At 50.0% G+C, this 13,262-nt stretch overlaps 2 protein-coding genes across 2 annotated transcripts in view; one reads left to right on the forward strand and one right to left on the reverse strand.

The window, feature by feature from the left end:
- Vwce (von Willebrand factor C and EGF domains) overlaps positions 1-12,785 on the forward strand; it is a 49,543-nt gene extending 36,758 nt beyond the window's left edge. The window contains exons 20-21 of the mRNA XM_039079819.2: positions 7,971-8,046; positions 10,299-12,785. Coding sequence (XP_038935747.1) covers positions 7,971-8,014 — 44 coding nt within the window. The 3' untranslated portion in view covers positions 8,015-8,046; positions 10,299-12,785. The remainder of the gene's footprint in view (positions 1-7,970; positions 8,047-10,298) is intronic.
- Positions 1,436-11,568, reverse strand: Pga5 (pepsinogen A5). Its single transcript, NM_021753.1, is given in 9 exon segments — positions 1,436-1,737; positions 2,788-2,886; positions 2,965-3,109; positions 4,999-5,115; positions 7,025-7,224; positions 8,146-8,264; positions 8,362-8,479; positions 10,176-10,335; positions 11,496-11,568. Coding segments are annotated over 9 exon segments (1,164 nt in total). The 5' UTR covers positions 11,549-11,568; the 3' UTR covers positions 1,436-1,584.
- Positions 12,786-13,262: the final 477 nt, after the last annotated feature.

Here is a 13,262-nt window from a genome sequence, read left to right on the forward strand (position 1 = left end):
TATTTGGGGTAAGGACTGGGGATTGAACCTGGTGGTTTGCTTATCCCAGCCAAAGTCCCAGCCCCAGTCCTCCTTTTACCCTTGTCTTTAAAGGTTTTATTTCTGTGAGTGTGTGTGTGTGTGTGTGTGTGTGTGTGTGTGTATGTGTGTGTGTGTATGTGCAGATATCAGATCCCTTGGAGGTGGAATTCAGTTGTTTGTGTGCTGGGATCTGAATTCTGGTCCTCTGACAGAACAGTAAGCTGAGCCATCTCTCCAGCTTCTCTTTTACCTCTTACCTGGAGACAGGTTATCACTAGGTTACCCATGCAGGTCTTGAACTCGCTATGTAGCCCAGGCAGGCCTTCAGCTTGTGTATTCTCCTGCCTCAGCATCTCCAGGTGCCTGGCCTGTGCCACCAGGCCCAACATCCAGAACCTGTTTTTAATTATACTTTAACCATCTTTCTGAGCAAGGAGGGGGATAGAGGAAGAGTCAGTTCAAATCCTCTTATCTGTCTAGAACATCTCATACTTTATGGCTAATGTCCACTTATAAGTGAGAACATTCCATGCATGTCCTTTTACGTCTGGGTTACTCACTCAGGATGATATTTTCTAGTTCCATCCATTTGCCTGCTGGCACATTCTCCTCCATGTCCCTTATCTGCAGATCCATTTAGCTGTCCCTGCATGGGCTGCCAGGTCCTATTTACGTGAGGTCATCTAGACCACCCTACAATTCAAGCTACTCTCATCTTTCCTCTGCAACCTGGGAAGCACAGTTGGGTACCACTTTTATCTGTGATTACTCTTTATCCCAGACCCATGGCTCTAAAGAACACTGTCAATCTACTTCCAGGTCATAGATGAGACCATCTGACCAAGCAGAGCCAATCACAGAATCTCTTTCTCCACTGCCCAAGATATTTGGTCCAGGATGGATACACCACTCCAGGTGGACCAACCAAGAGTCCTCTTGCTATGCTAGGAATTTTTTTTAAAGTCACCTGTGTCTTTCCTGATCAGAATCCTTTGGATGTGGAATCCTGGTACTCAATGACCTCAAAGCACAACAGAAGGAAGCCGGGAGGCAGAGAATCAAAGGGGAAGAGAGGAGGGCACATATACGTTGGCTTTCAGGCCTCTGGCTATTCTCTGTTCTCTTCTGCACCTTCCTTGAATCAGTCCTAAAGGCTCTCTCTTCATTCATGCCGGCTTCTCTCACCATGGATACTTCATGGTGGAGTCATGCTTCCTAACATTCTGAAGACTGAGGCAGGAAGCATGCTGAAAGTTTGAGATCTACCTAGATCAGTAGTGAGTTCTAGGCTAGCCTGAGCTACAGAGTGAGAGACCCTGACTCAAAAACTAATTCCAACATATCTCATTAACCCAGAGAGAGAGAGAGAGAGAGAGAGAGAGAGAGAGAGAGAGAGAGAGACATTAGTATCAATGGCTTTGCGAATGCAATCTTTATTTCTTACACAGAACAGGGTCTTGCAGAGCTCCTCCTAGCCTGGGGTCAGCTTCCTGGATGAAATGACCCATACTCAATTCCGTGTTGAGGGGTGTGCCTGGCCATTCCCTGAAGGAGGCCCAGCACTCATGCAGCAGAAGCCAGACCAATCCTGTTATTTGCCCGATCGAACACGGTGAAGTACAGCCTCAGGAAAACATCCCCCAGCACCCACAACTCAGGGTCTGACGGGTCATCTGTGCTTTCTTCAAAGTTGCTTCGGCAATTGTGTGAATGATCCTAGAAAAGAAGGGCAACAGATGAACTCAGCCCCTGCTGTCCAGCTTCTTCCTTTTTCCCTTTTGAGCTGGAGCTGAGGATGACCTTGAATTTCTAATCTTTCTACCTCGGCCTCCCAACGGTTTATGTAGTGTTGGGGACTGACCTCAGGGTTTCCTATATTCCAGGCAAGCATTCTACCGGCTGAGCTGCACTCCCAGTCCTGCCACTTAGCTGTGGTCCTCCTTTCATGGCTCTTTCGGCTGCTGCAGAAGTGGCTTATATGGCCTGGATAAGAACTACTGTTGCCCCTACTGCTAGAGTCTCTGCTAGAGTCACCCTCATAGACTCCCTGGAGCCTGCCCCATCCCAGGTCTCTGGCACATCCTAGAGAACCCCATCCCACACAGCCACTGACTTCCATTCATTCTCTTCAGGCCTCTCTGCCCAGCTTTTACCGTGCCTGATCTCCATGCCAACCCATGCCTCTCCCCACCCTCTCCCACCTTTTCCTCCCTCCATCCACCTCCGATTATTTCCCTTTCTCAGTGAGAGTCAAGAACCCACCCTTAGATCCTCCTTGTTATTTAGCCTCTTTGGGTCTGTGGGTTATATCATGGTTATCCTGTACTTTATGGCTAATGTCCACTTATAAGTGAGAACATTCCATGCATGTCCTTTTACGTCTGGGTTATTCACTCAGGATGATATTTTCTAGTTCCATCCATTTGCCTGCTGGCACACCCTCCTCCATGTCCCTTATCTGCAGATCCATCTAGCTGTCTCTGCATGGGCCATCAGGTCCTATTTACCAGACCACCCTGTAATTCAAGCTACCCTCATCTTTCCACTGCAACCTGGGAAACAGTGGTGCCTTGCTGATCCCTCGATGTTTATGGGAGGAGGAAGAAACACCACTCTGGATTTCGAAGATGGTTGTGTGGGCCTGGCTTGCCCAGTTGGTGGGAATCAGCAGCACCTGAAATTGCACATCCTCACCACCAGGGTGCACCTTCCTCTCCCACAGAAGCCAAACCTGGTAAAGAACATCCCCACTACAGGACTCCTCACCTTCCGGATGTAGGCACTGGCTGGCACTGGGTAGGTCACACTGTCGATGGTGAAGACAATGTCAGGTAGGGTGTTGATGGTGTCACACTTGAGGAAGTACTGTCAAAGAGGGGTTGGCTGCTGGTTAGTACTGTGGGGAAAACCCAGAGTGGCCTTCTCATATGACCCTTTCTTTACCTCGCCATCACCAGAAGCCTTGGCACCAATGAGGTTCTGGATGTTAAGGATTGAGCTTCGTGGGCCGGTCACCAAGGAGGTCCCTGTATCCATGATACCTTGGCAGCCACCATCACAGGCAATGATCTCCCCGTTCATGGAGATGCTGAGAGGCAGGGGCCAAAATAAACAGCAGGATCACCACCACGAAGTAACACTCTCCCCTTCCCTGACTTCCAAACAGCCGGCCACCTTCTCCACACCCACCCTCTCGCATGGCCGCTTTACCCTTTCTGATTTATTTGTTTAGACCAAAGGTTCCTAGCAGGTTTTCTGAGCTGATCTCCAATGTCTGAGCTCAGATGACTCCTCTGTTTCAGCCTCCCTAATTGCTGGGACTGCAGCTGGATACCACCACATTTAGCTTTCCTTTCTGCTTGTTTGTCTGTTTGTCTGTCTGTTTTGAGACAAGGTCTTACGTAGTCCAGGCTGGCGTCAAACTCATTTCTAGTGAAGGATGACCTTTGCTTCTCAGGTGCTGGGATTAGAGGGGAGGCCCCATCATACACACCTGTTTATTGGATGCTGGAGGTCAAACCCAGGGTCTCCCACATACTAGTCAAGCAGCCTATGGGCTGCGCTGTGTCCCCAGTGCCATCCTTTCAGTAATCGAATGAACTGGGCTGTTTCTAGCCTCAGGGCCTTTGTGTATTGTCCTTTGCTTGGCTGGTTTCTTATCATCTCCTAAGTTCCAGCCGAATTATCACCTTTTCCAGCTGCAGATTCAATTCAGTCCCTCTCTTGGTTCCTATACTCATTTCTAGCAAGCAGTGGGGTGGTGACTCACTATTGGACTCCCTGGTTATGTATCCACACACGCACTACTGGACGGTGTGGTCACTGAGTGCCTCCCTCAGGCACGTCGTACAATGATCCTCAAGAAACGTGTGAATGAATGAATTAATTAATTGAGGAATGAAATGAACAAGGGACAACAAGGGACATTTGTGCCTGACCGACTCCACAGCTTTGGAATGAGGGTAGGTGCCTGTGGGCATCAGACACTGCAGCAAGGAGAAGAGCAGCCATTTGCTGCAGAAGAGGCCATCTCTCTAGCAGACTGTCTCGATGTTGATGCTTCTGTCCAGGCAGCACCCCAGGAAGCCCACGCGGATGGACAGGCTGCTGATGTCCTTGAAGGACGTTTAAGCTTCCATCTGGTGACTCTGTAAGAGTCTGTTCAGTTTTTACCCTCACGTGTTCAGGTACGCCAGGTCCCCAGGTACTCGCCTGCTGCTTGGCTAAGACATGTACTCGTGGCTTTCAGATCAGCAGATGGGGGGCTTGCGTCTGCTTCTGTCTGTTCTCTGGTGTGATAACTTACTGTGGGCCCAGGACTTCACCTGCTTTGGACAGGAAGCCTCAAGTCCTGGGCAAACCACGGTGGTGCTCACTCTGCTGCCTCTGTTCAGTCTTAGAACACCAACCCCTGGCCCCAGTCTCACTTTAGGGTTTTCAGACCACACTTCCCACCCATCCCACTCTACACAGGCCTTTTCCAGAGATTCCTGACCATCCAGGTCTGTAAATTCCCTGCCCTTCAATTAGCACTGGAGACCCAGGCCTGACCTGCTCTGGTGGCGATTCTGCTGAGGTGACCTTGACGGGTTACAAGTGTGGCTTCCAAGGCTATATCTATGGTGTCAGAGAATGGATGTCTGTGTGTCTACATGTCATGTGCAGGTGTGTTTCTGTGTGACTGTCTTGTAATTCCATGTGTCAGTACATGTCAGAGACCTTGTGTGTGATTATATGTGTAGATGCTGTCATATATGGACATGGGTCTATGTTTCTGTTTCTGTGTCTCTGTCTCTGTTTCTCTCTCTGTCTGTCTGTCTCTGTCTCTGTCTCTGTCTCTGTCTCTTTCTCTGTCTCTCTCTCTGTCTCTCACTCTCTCTCTCTCTCTCTCTCTCTCTCTCTCTCTCTCTGTGTGTGTGTGTGTGTGTGTACATGTTGGAGGTAGCCTCCAGGGGCAGGAATCAGGCATGTGCTTACCTGTCCACAGCTAACTGCCAGTAGCTGGGCTTGGACACTGGTACCCAGTGAAGCTCTCCATGGTAATAGGAGGGGTCCACCCCACCTAGCATCAGCACGCTGCCCTTTTCATCCTTGCTGGAGGGAAGAGGAGGAGGAAGGCTTACCACCCGATGGAGACAGATCAACACACCTGCTGCTGCTGTCACTGCTTGGCATTCCTGGTGTGCCCGGCCACACCCACACAGCCCCGCCCAGCAGCCCTCCTCAGGTGCTCCATTATTCATGGACAGGGAAAGTGAGGGAAGAAGGACCATGTTACACAGCTCATGAGTGGCAAAGTCAAGGTCCCAATGTGGATAATTGGCTACAGAGTTGAACTCTGGATACCCAACCATTCTGTGGAACACTCAGGCTCGGGCGCCCTGGAAACTAGAGCGACTTTATGATTGCGCCCAGAAGGGTGTGGATTCCACTTGTCTAGGTTGTTATTTTTCCAGAATACTGAGGCCTAGGGTACCTAAGGATGTGCTTTCCAGCTCACTCTGGGCTAGCCTCATCTCAGCGAGCCCTGCCCCCACCTCAGGCCTGTTGGTTCTCTCTGCCTGATACATTGCTGTCACAGACACAATTACTAGCTGAAGTCTCTTTTCCTTTGTTTACTACCTTCTTGTCTTCTGTATACACACACCCCTTTTTGTGTATCCTCCCACAAACTGTATACAGAGTGGCACTCAGGGCTTAACAGCTGTTTAGTAAGAAATAGTTGAAGGAATCATTGTGGAGCAGACTCAAGTGTTCCCAAGGGCCAGAGAAAGACTGACCCACTTGCTTAATGCTAGAGCTGTTTAGTCATGCTAGAGTGCTGGGATTCCTAGGACTCAGGTTCCTGAAGAGCCCAGAGCCATAAACATATACAGACAGACACAGACATAGACACAGATATAGACATAGACATAGTCATAGACAGGCACAGACACAGACACAGGCACAGGCACAGGCACAGACACAGACACAGACACAGACACAGACACAGACACAGACACAGGCACAGGCACAGGCACAGGCACAGGCACAGGCACAGGCACAGGCACAGGCACAGGCACAGACACAGACAGACACAGGCACAGGCACAGGCACAGGCACAGGCACAGACACAGACACAGACACAGGCACAGGCACAGGCACAGGCACAGGCACAGGCACAGGCACAGGCACAGGCACAGGCACAGGCACAGGCACAGGCACAGGCACAGGCACAGACACAGACACAGGCACAGGCACAGGCACAGGCACAGACACAGACACAGACACAGACACAGACACAGACACAGGCACAGGCACAGGCACAGGCACAGGCACAGGCACAGACACAGACACAGACACAGACACAGACAGACACAGACACAGACACAGACACAGACACAGACACAGACACAGACACAGACACAGACACAGACAGATCCCATTCTCACATGTGGGATCAACTCCCATTTTTGGTGGGGAAGAGACAAGTATCAACAGGACCCTGTCTCCTGTGTTTTGCCTTCCCCCTTGTCTTCCAGATCCTCAGTCCCTCAGCGATTCAGTGTAGCGAAGAGATGATGGACCGATGACCATCATGGGGAAGAATCCTGAAGGCTGAACTTGAGTCTGCTTCTCTCAGCACTAGACTGGGTCATCTTGGGCAAAGCCCTTCTCAGAGTCTTGGTTTCTTTATCTCTGACTGAAGGGATGGGACTAAAGGAGTCAGCAAGTTCTCCTTAGAGGGTCTGGCAGTCAGCACTGGAGGCTGTGCACACTGGGAGACATTCTCTTTACTGATGGCTAAATGCCACTGCTACTGTGCAAAAGCAGCCTCAGGCAAGATGGAAACAAATGCGCCAATGAAACTTTATTTACAGAAACAGATGATGGGCCAGATTTGGTGTCCAGGCCATAGCAAGCAGACACCTAGACTAGACTATGTCTAAAGAACCTTCAGATCTGAGGGTCAACAATGTTTAGAAATTGGGCTAGAAAAAGGGCTGATCTGGCACAGGCTCACCTGCTCAAGTAGAAGGCAAAGAGATTCTGGGGGATGAGGCCTTGTATCCATAGGTTGTCAAAGACAGGTGTGACTCCCTGAAGACCAAGGTTGGGGTATCCCAGTCCCAGGATACCATCAAAGACAGCATGTTCCATGAAACGGCCAGGTTCTTCCAGGCTCAGGCCAAATGCCTGGGCCACAACCGTGAGGTCTCCAATCTGTGAGAGAAGAGGGTGTCCTCAGATAAGGCTCTGAGACCGGAGCTATAGTATGGCTGGGCTTGGGGTGGGAAGATGGTCTGACCTGACAGGTATGACTGAGTCCTGGCCCTGCCTGAGGCTGCTTGAATATGAATCCCAGGCAGAACTGGGATCACTAAGTGTCCTTAGCTGGCCTGGAACTTGCTATGTGGACCAGGCTGGCTTTAAATTCACAGAGCTCTGCCTGCCTCTGCCTTTTGGAATGCTAGCATTAAAGGCCTGTGCCACTATGCCTGATTAAGCTACCAGGGTTCTTAGAAATATTCGGACTGGGAAAATGTGTGTGTGTGTGTGTGTGTGTGTGTGTGTGTGTGTGTGTGTGTGTGCGCACACACATGTGTGTTCATTCTCAAAAGCCTCCAAGGCCTCTCAGGTAACTGTCTTTTGATGGAACATGGCTCTCCTGAATCTGTGCTCTGCTTTTTCTGCTTGGGAGCTCAAGGCCCGTTGGTTGCTCCCAGAGGCCTAAACCACTGGCTGTCCCCTGAGAGCACTTCCCACCTGCCTACTTATTCTAAGTCACTTTCCAGCTCTTTGGATGACCAGCTGTGTGACCTTGGACAAGGCATTGGCTCCCTCTGTTCACTTGCCTGTGGAATGAAGCTCTAGCAATATCTGCCTTGGGCTTATTGGGAAGACTAATGGAGTTATTTTGAAGAATGTGCATTATTTTTTACACAACTCTTTCTCCTTGCTACTGGCAGGATCAACTTGTACTCCTCTTTGGGAGCCTCGGACACCTGTGTAGCTGGAAGGATTCACTTGTGGAGGATCCACCAGGTGTGTGGCCAGATGGAGCAGAAGGGTCCTCCCAGCTGACCCTTCAGCAGTGTTCTCTCCCAGAGCCAGCCGCATGGCAGCCTCTGCTTCCCGGCTTACCTTGACAGTGTCATAGGCAAGAAATCCAGACATCTCTCCTGAGCCATAGGCAACATTCACAGGTCGGCCTGAGACCAGGAAAGTGGAAGACTGAAGAGGGTTGAAGACTTTGTGATGAGCTGCAGGACATGGACAGGAGGGGACCCTTAGGCATGCTGGGATATGAGGTGACCGAAGGCAGGGCATGGGTGGGGGAGGTCAGATCAGAGTGCTCACCGCAGGCTGGGCTGGAGCAGTAGATGGATGGTACCCACAGGTCTGAAGAACCAGTATCCAAGACAACCTTGAACTCCTGAGGGGGCGTGCCAATGCTGATGGTGCCGATGTAGACCAGCTGCAGGAAAAAGGGCTGCGGCTAGGGCCAGGCCAGCCTAGCTGCTTTGCCTGTCTCCTGGATTCTGGGGTGCCTGTCTCCAGAGCATTCTCCGCACTGCTAAGCCTCTGCTCAAACCTTTTAGGAACACTTCATCCTCTCCCAAACGTCTTAAATTCTTTCCACCTGTGAGAGTCCAGCTTGAGTGCCTCCACCAGGCAGCCCTTCTGGGTCACTCCAGGCCCCTGTGCTCTTTGCTTTCTACAAAGTCAAAATAGTTACTATCAAGACCACTCAGTCCTTTTTTTTTTAAAATAAAGATACATTTATTTTATTTATATAAACACAGGAGCCCTTTATAGATGGTTATGAGCCACTATGTGGTTGCTGGGAATTGAACTCAGGACCTCTGGAAGAGCAGTCAGTGCTCTTAACCCCTGAGACATCTCTCCAGCCCGTCAGTCCTTTCATTGGGCATTTGTTTACACTTCCCCACCTATTGCCTTTTCTCCCCCCTTTCTTTTTGATAGGTCTCACTATGTAGCTCGGGCTAGCCTCAAACTCATGATTCTCCTGCCTCAGTCTTCTGATTGCTTGGATTATTGGCTTGCACTACCATGCCCAGCGGACATTTGCTCTTTGCCTGTTTCTCTGGCTTGCTGTAAGAAGCTAGGCTTAGTCAGGTGTGGTAGTGCACACTTCTGATACAGGCATGCAGGAGGTAGAGCGGGTGGATCTCTGTGAGTGGGAGGACAGCCACATAGCAAATTCCAGGCCAGCTAGAGTTACACAGCCTTGAAAAAAAAAAAAAACCCAAAGAAAGAAAGAAACTAGGTTCTGCTCGTCAGACATGACAGCATCTTGCTGGTTGGCCCAGCGTCCAGCCCATCTCAGAACTCACTCTGCTCATTGGTTGAAATCTGAGTCTGCCAGTGGGATACCTAACTTGACTTGCAATTGGATTTGCTGGTCTTGGGTTAGATACAGCTCATCCTTGCTTGGGGCCTAGGGATTCATCTCAGAAAAAAAAACAAAACACAATAATAGTCCAGGTACTCAGTGACTTCCTTTGGCATAGAACAGGACAGGATGTCTGTGTGGTAGTAACTGGTCATTGCTGGGTTCAACCTGTCAGCACAGCTCCAGATGGAGTAGGGATGAGGAACGGTGGGGGACACAGGTCCCTGTTCCTCACCCATTTTCCTTTCGTGTGTGTGTGTGTGTGTGTGTGTGTGTGTGTGTGTGTGTGTGTGTCTGTGTTGTGTATGTGCAGGTGCAAATAGAGGCCAGAGGAGGACACTGGGCATCCTGATCTGTGACTCTCCACCTTATTCTTTTGGGATAGGCTCTCTCACTGAGCATGGAGCTAGGCTGGCAGGCTACAAACCCCAGCTACTCTCCTGTTTCTGCTCCCACAGCAGGTGACACAGAGGGGTGTGTGTGTGTGTGTGTGTGTGTGTGTGTGTGTGTGTGTGTGTGTGTGTGTCTACATCCAGTTCGTATTTTATGTGATTTTTATGTGAATGTTAGGGATTTGAACTGAGGTCCTCACACTTGAGCAGCAGGTGCTCTTAGCTGCTGAGCCACCTCAGCCCCTGCTCTCTACCCTTTCTGACTTTAGGAACCTCAGCCCCAATTCAGGATTCCTCAGAGGGGCCACAGTGCTAGGCAAAAGCCCTAGGGGGCGCTCGGGAGCTCCAGTTCCCGTCACACTTACGTCTAGGTAGTTCCTCATAGGCTCATAAGTTACTGATGGGTTCCTGCGCTGCTCAAGAAGCACGTGGGCACGGCTGCGAGGGTACTTCTCCAGGTAATCCTTCAGCATGTGGCTTTCCCGCAGGTTTTCTCGCATGGACTTAATCTTCATCAGAGGGATTCTTTAAATGAGCATCCGGAAGGAAATTAAGTGAGAGATCAAGGAGCCGTGGGGCGCCAAGAGGCGACTCCGGGGGACCACACCTTGCATTGCAACTGCACAGTGGGTTTTCCAAAGAAGATAGATCACAGTGAGAAGACAATGGCAGGGTGCCTGGTTTCCAGGCTCTGGTATTCGCTTTCGAGCCGGCCACGGGGCCGTTCTGAACCTTTCAGCTTCCCTTTCTGTAAAGAAGATGGGAAAATAACTCGCTTCACGTTGACTGCTCAGGGTGGCGGTGATGGACCGCCGGTGATGGAACATCTACCATCTGTCCTAACACTCTTCCCAGTATTGTCTTTCTCAAAGTAGCCAGAGAGGAAGGGTGGAAGATGGGACATTTCTACCCCAAAGCCCCTTTCCTTGTGACTCAGCTTTGGTCACCATGATGGTTACCAATCAAAGCTACGCCTAGGAAGAAGCCCCACCCCCTTTTGACTTTTCATTTTGAGACAGGGTCTTATGTATTCTGGGCAGCATCAGACTTGATATATAACTGAGGATGACCTTACACTTCTTATCATCTGGTCTCTATCTTTCAAAAGCTGACATTACAAGCAGATACCACTGCACGCAGGTGGAAGCAGCCCTCAAACCCACCTTGTTTCAATCAGAGGTGAGGGATGAGAGAAAAATGGGAAATGCCAGGGAGCTAAAGTGAGAAATGATGAGGCCTGAGCCCAAAGAGAGAGAGAGAGAGAGAGAGAGAGAGAGAGAGAGAGAGAGAGAGAGAGAGAGGTCTGTGGACACAGAGACTCTCAGAGAGGTGGTGGTGGACAGATGGATGGATGGACAGACAGACATGCTGAGAGAGGTCTAAAAGACAACATAGAAGCTATACCCCTAAAGCTGCACTGAAGGATTTTGGTGAGAGACGTCACACAGACCATGATGTGACTTGTGCTCTTGGAGTTGGGTGACCCTGTATGCCTGCCCCAAGACTTCTGGGCCTTCCGGTGTTCCTGGCAAACTATCACTGATGAATGGACATCTGAAGGTTATGAAGGCCAGCGGGGGATTTCATTTCCTTCTTCACTGTAGGATAGGCATGGGATAAGAGGGTCAGACAGTTTTACAGGAGTGAGAAAGAGGCCAGGCTGATAGCACTCAGTTTATACTTACTTGACCAAGCACTCTGAGAGGGCCACAAGCCCGAGGACCCAAAGCCATTTCATGATCCTTTCCCAGGCTAAGGTGCTAGGGAGAAGCTCTGGGCCTGAAGCTGTGTGGAGAACTGCTTATTAAGTACGTCTGGCCTGCTCTAATCAGACCCTGGAGGGCCACTAATGGGGCCTGATAAGAAATGCAAACCTCCCCGATAACATCTTTACCCTGGTCAGGAGAGTAAAGGGCTAAACTTTCTCAGAATCTAGGGAGTTTTTGTGGTTGTGAACGTAGCACCAAGTCACCTGATTTTACAGAGTGGGGAGACGCCTGCTATCTTGGTGATAAAGACCCTGTGGATAAAGTGACAAAGGTAAGTGCTAGGTGCCTCTCTGCTGGTCAGATCCCACCAGTTACTAAGTGGCCTGTGAAGTGTACTCTGCTGTCCTCATTAGAGAGTGGGTTACTGGGAGGTACAGAAGGCCTGGTCTGACAACCTGAGTTTGCTATCCAGGGCCCACGTGGTGGGAAGATAGAACTGACTTGTTTAAGCAATTTTTAACCTCCATACACCTCCGTGGTAGTTCAGAGGCACCCACCCACCCACATAAAACAAACACACAAATAGATCAGTAAATGTAAAAATGTATCCATGATAAATGGAAGACTTTTAAACATTTTATTTTTCTTCAGAAACCAACAGATAGGCAGTTAGTCCCTGCCTTCATGGACTTTTCAATCTGGGGCAAGATGGGCCTGCTCAGGACCTAGGAGGCAAAGTGGGTAGTCTGGGTGGCCATGGTGGGCATGGTGCTACATTGTCTTACCACAAGGAGGCAGTCTCGAGCCAGCTCTGACTTGCCAATGCCAGGCTGGAAGGAAGCCATGGTGCCAAATTGGCCACATTTTCGAGAGAAGTCAAAGCCTGGATTTTTTTTTTTATGTGAAATTCCTGCTCTTTAAATGTTAGCAGCTCGGATATTATGATGCAGGTACTTCACAAACTGTCCCTGGCTCCTAAGCCCCTCCCTGCAAGTGGGAAGACACTCTTCATCCTAGAGGGTACAGCAGGACACCACGCAGAATCTGTTAACCTTAGCTTTTACCCTTTCTGTTCTGCCACATTTTGACGTTCTTGTTGAGGAAGCTGTGACAAAGTCTCCTTAGAAAAGCAAATGGGGGGTTGGGGATTTAGCTCAGTGGAAGAGCGCTTGCCTAGCAAGCGCAAGGCCCTGGGTTTGGTCCCCAGCTCCGGAAAAAAAAAAAAAAAAAAAAAAAAAAAAAAAAAAAAAAAAAAAGAAAAGCAAATGGACAGAGTTTGGGGACGGGGAACTTACCAACTGATGCGGGTCCCTATAGTGCTGCAGACCTGGAAGCCCTCCAATTCCAGGGGATCCAGTGCACTCTTCTGGCCTCCAAGGGTGTTTCCCCCCACCCCCATCCCATTAAAGATGGTTGTGAGCCACCATGTGGTTGCTCAGAATTGAACCCAGTACCTCTAGAAGAGCAGCCAGTGCTGGGAACAGCTGAGCCATCTCTCCAACCCACCCCCATCCCCACCCCCATGGCCCCCACAGCAAATGAGTGAACACACACAATGGAAATGTTCCCCCAAGCTCTGAGCCACTCAAACAAATGATCCAAACTGAAGGAGGGCTCTCAGGAACCCTGACTTATATCCAGTTGGAGAGAGTTATGGAGAACTCGCATATGGCTGTGGGCTGACATCTAGAGCATGGTGCAGTCTGGGCTGAGCCTAGCTGTGGAATCTGAGGCAGCCTGCAG

Source organism: Rattus norvegicus, chromosome 1, assembly GCF_036323735.1.
Source record: "Rattus norvegicus strain BN/NHsdMcwi chromosome 1, GRCr8, whole genome shotgun sequence".
Classification (NCBI taxonomy): domain Eukaryota; kingdom Metazoa; phylum Chordata; class Mammalia; order Rodentia; family Muridae; genus Rattus; species Rattus norvegicus.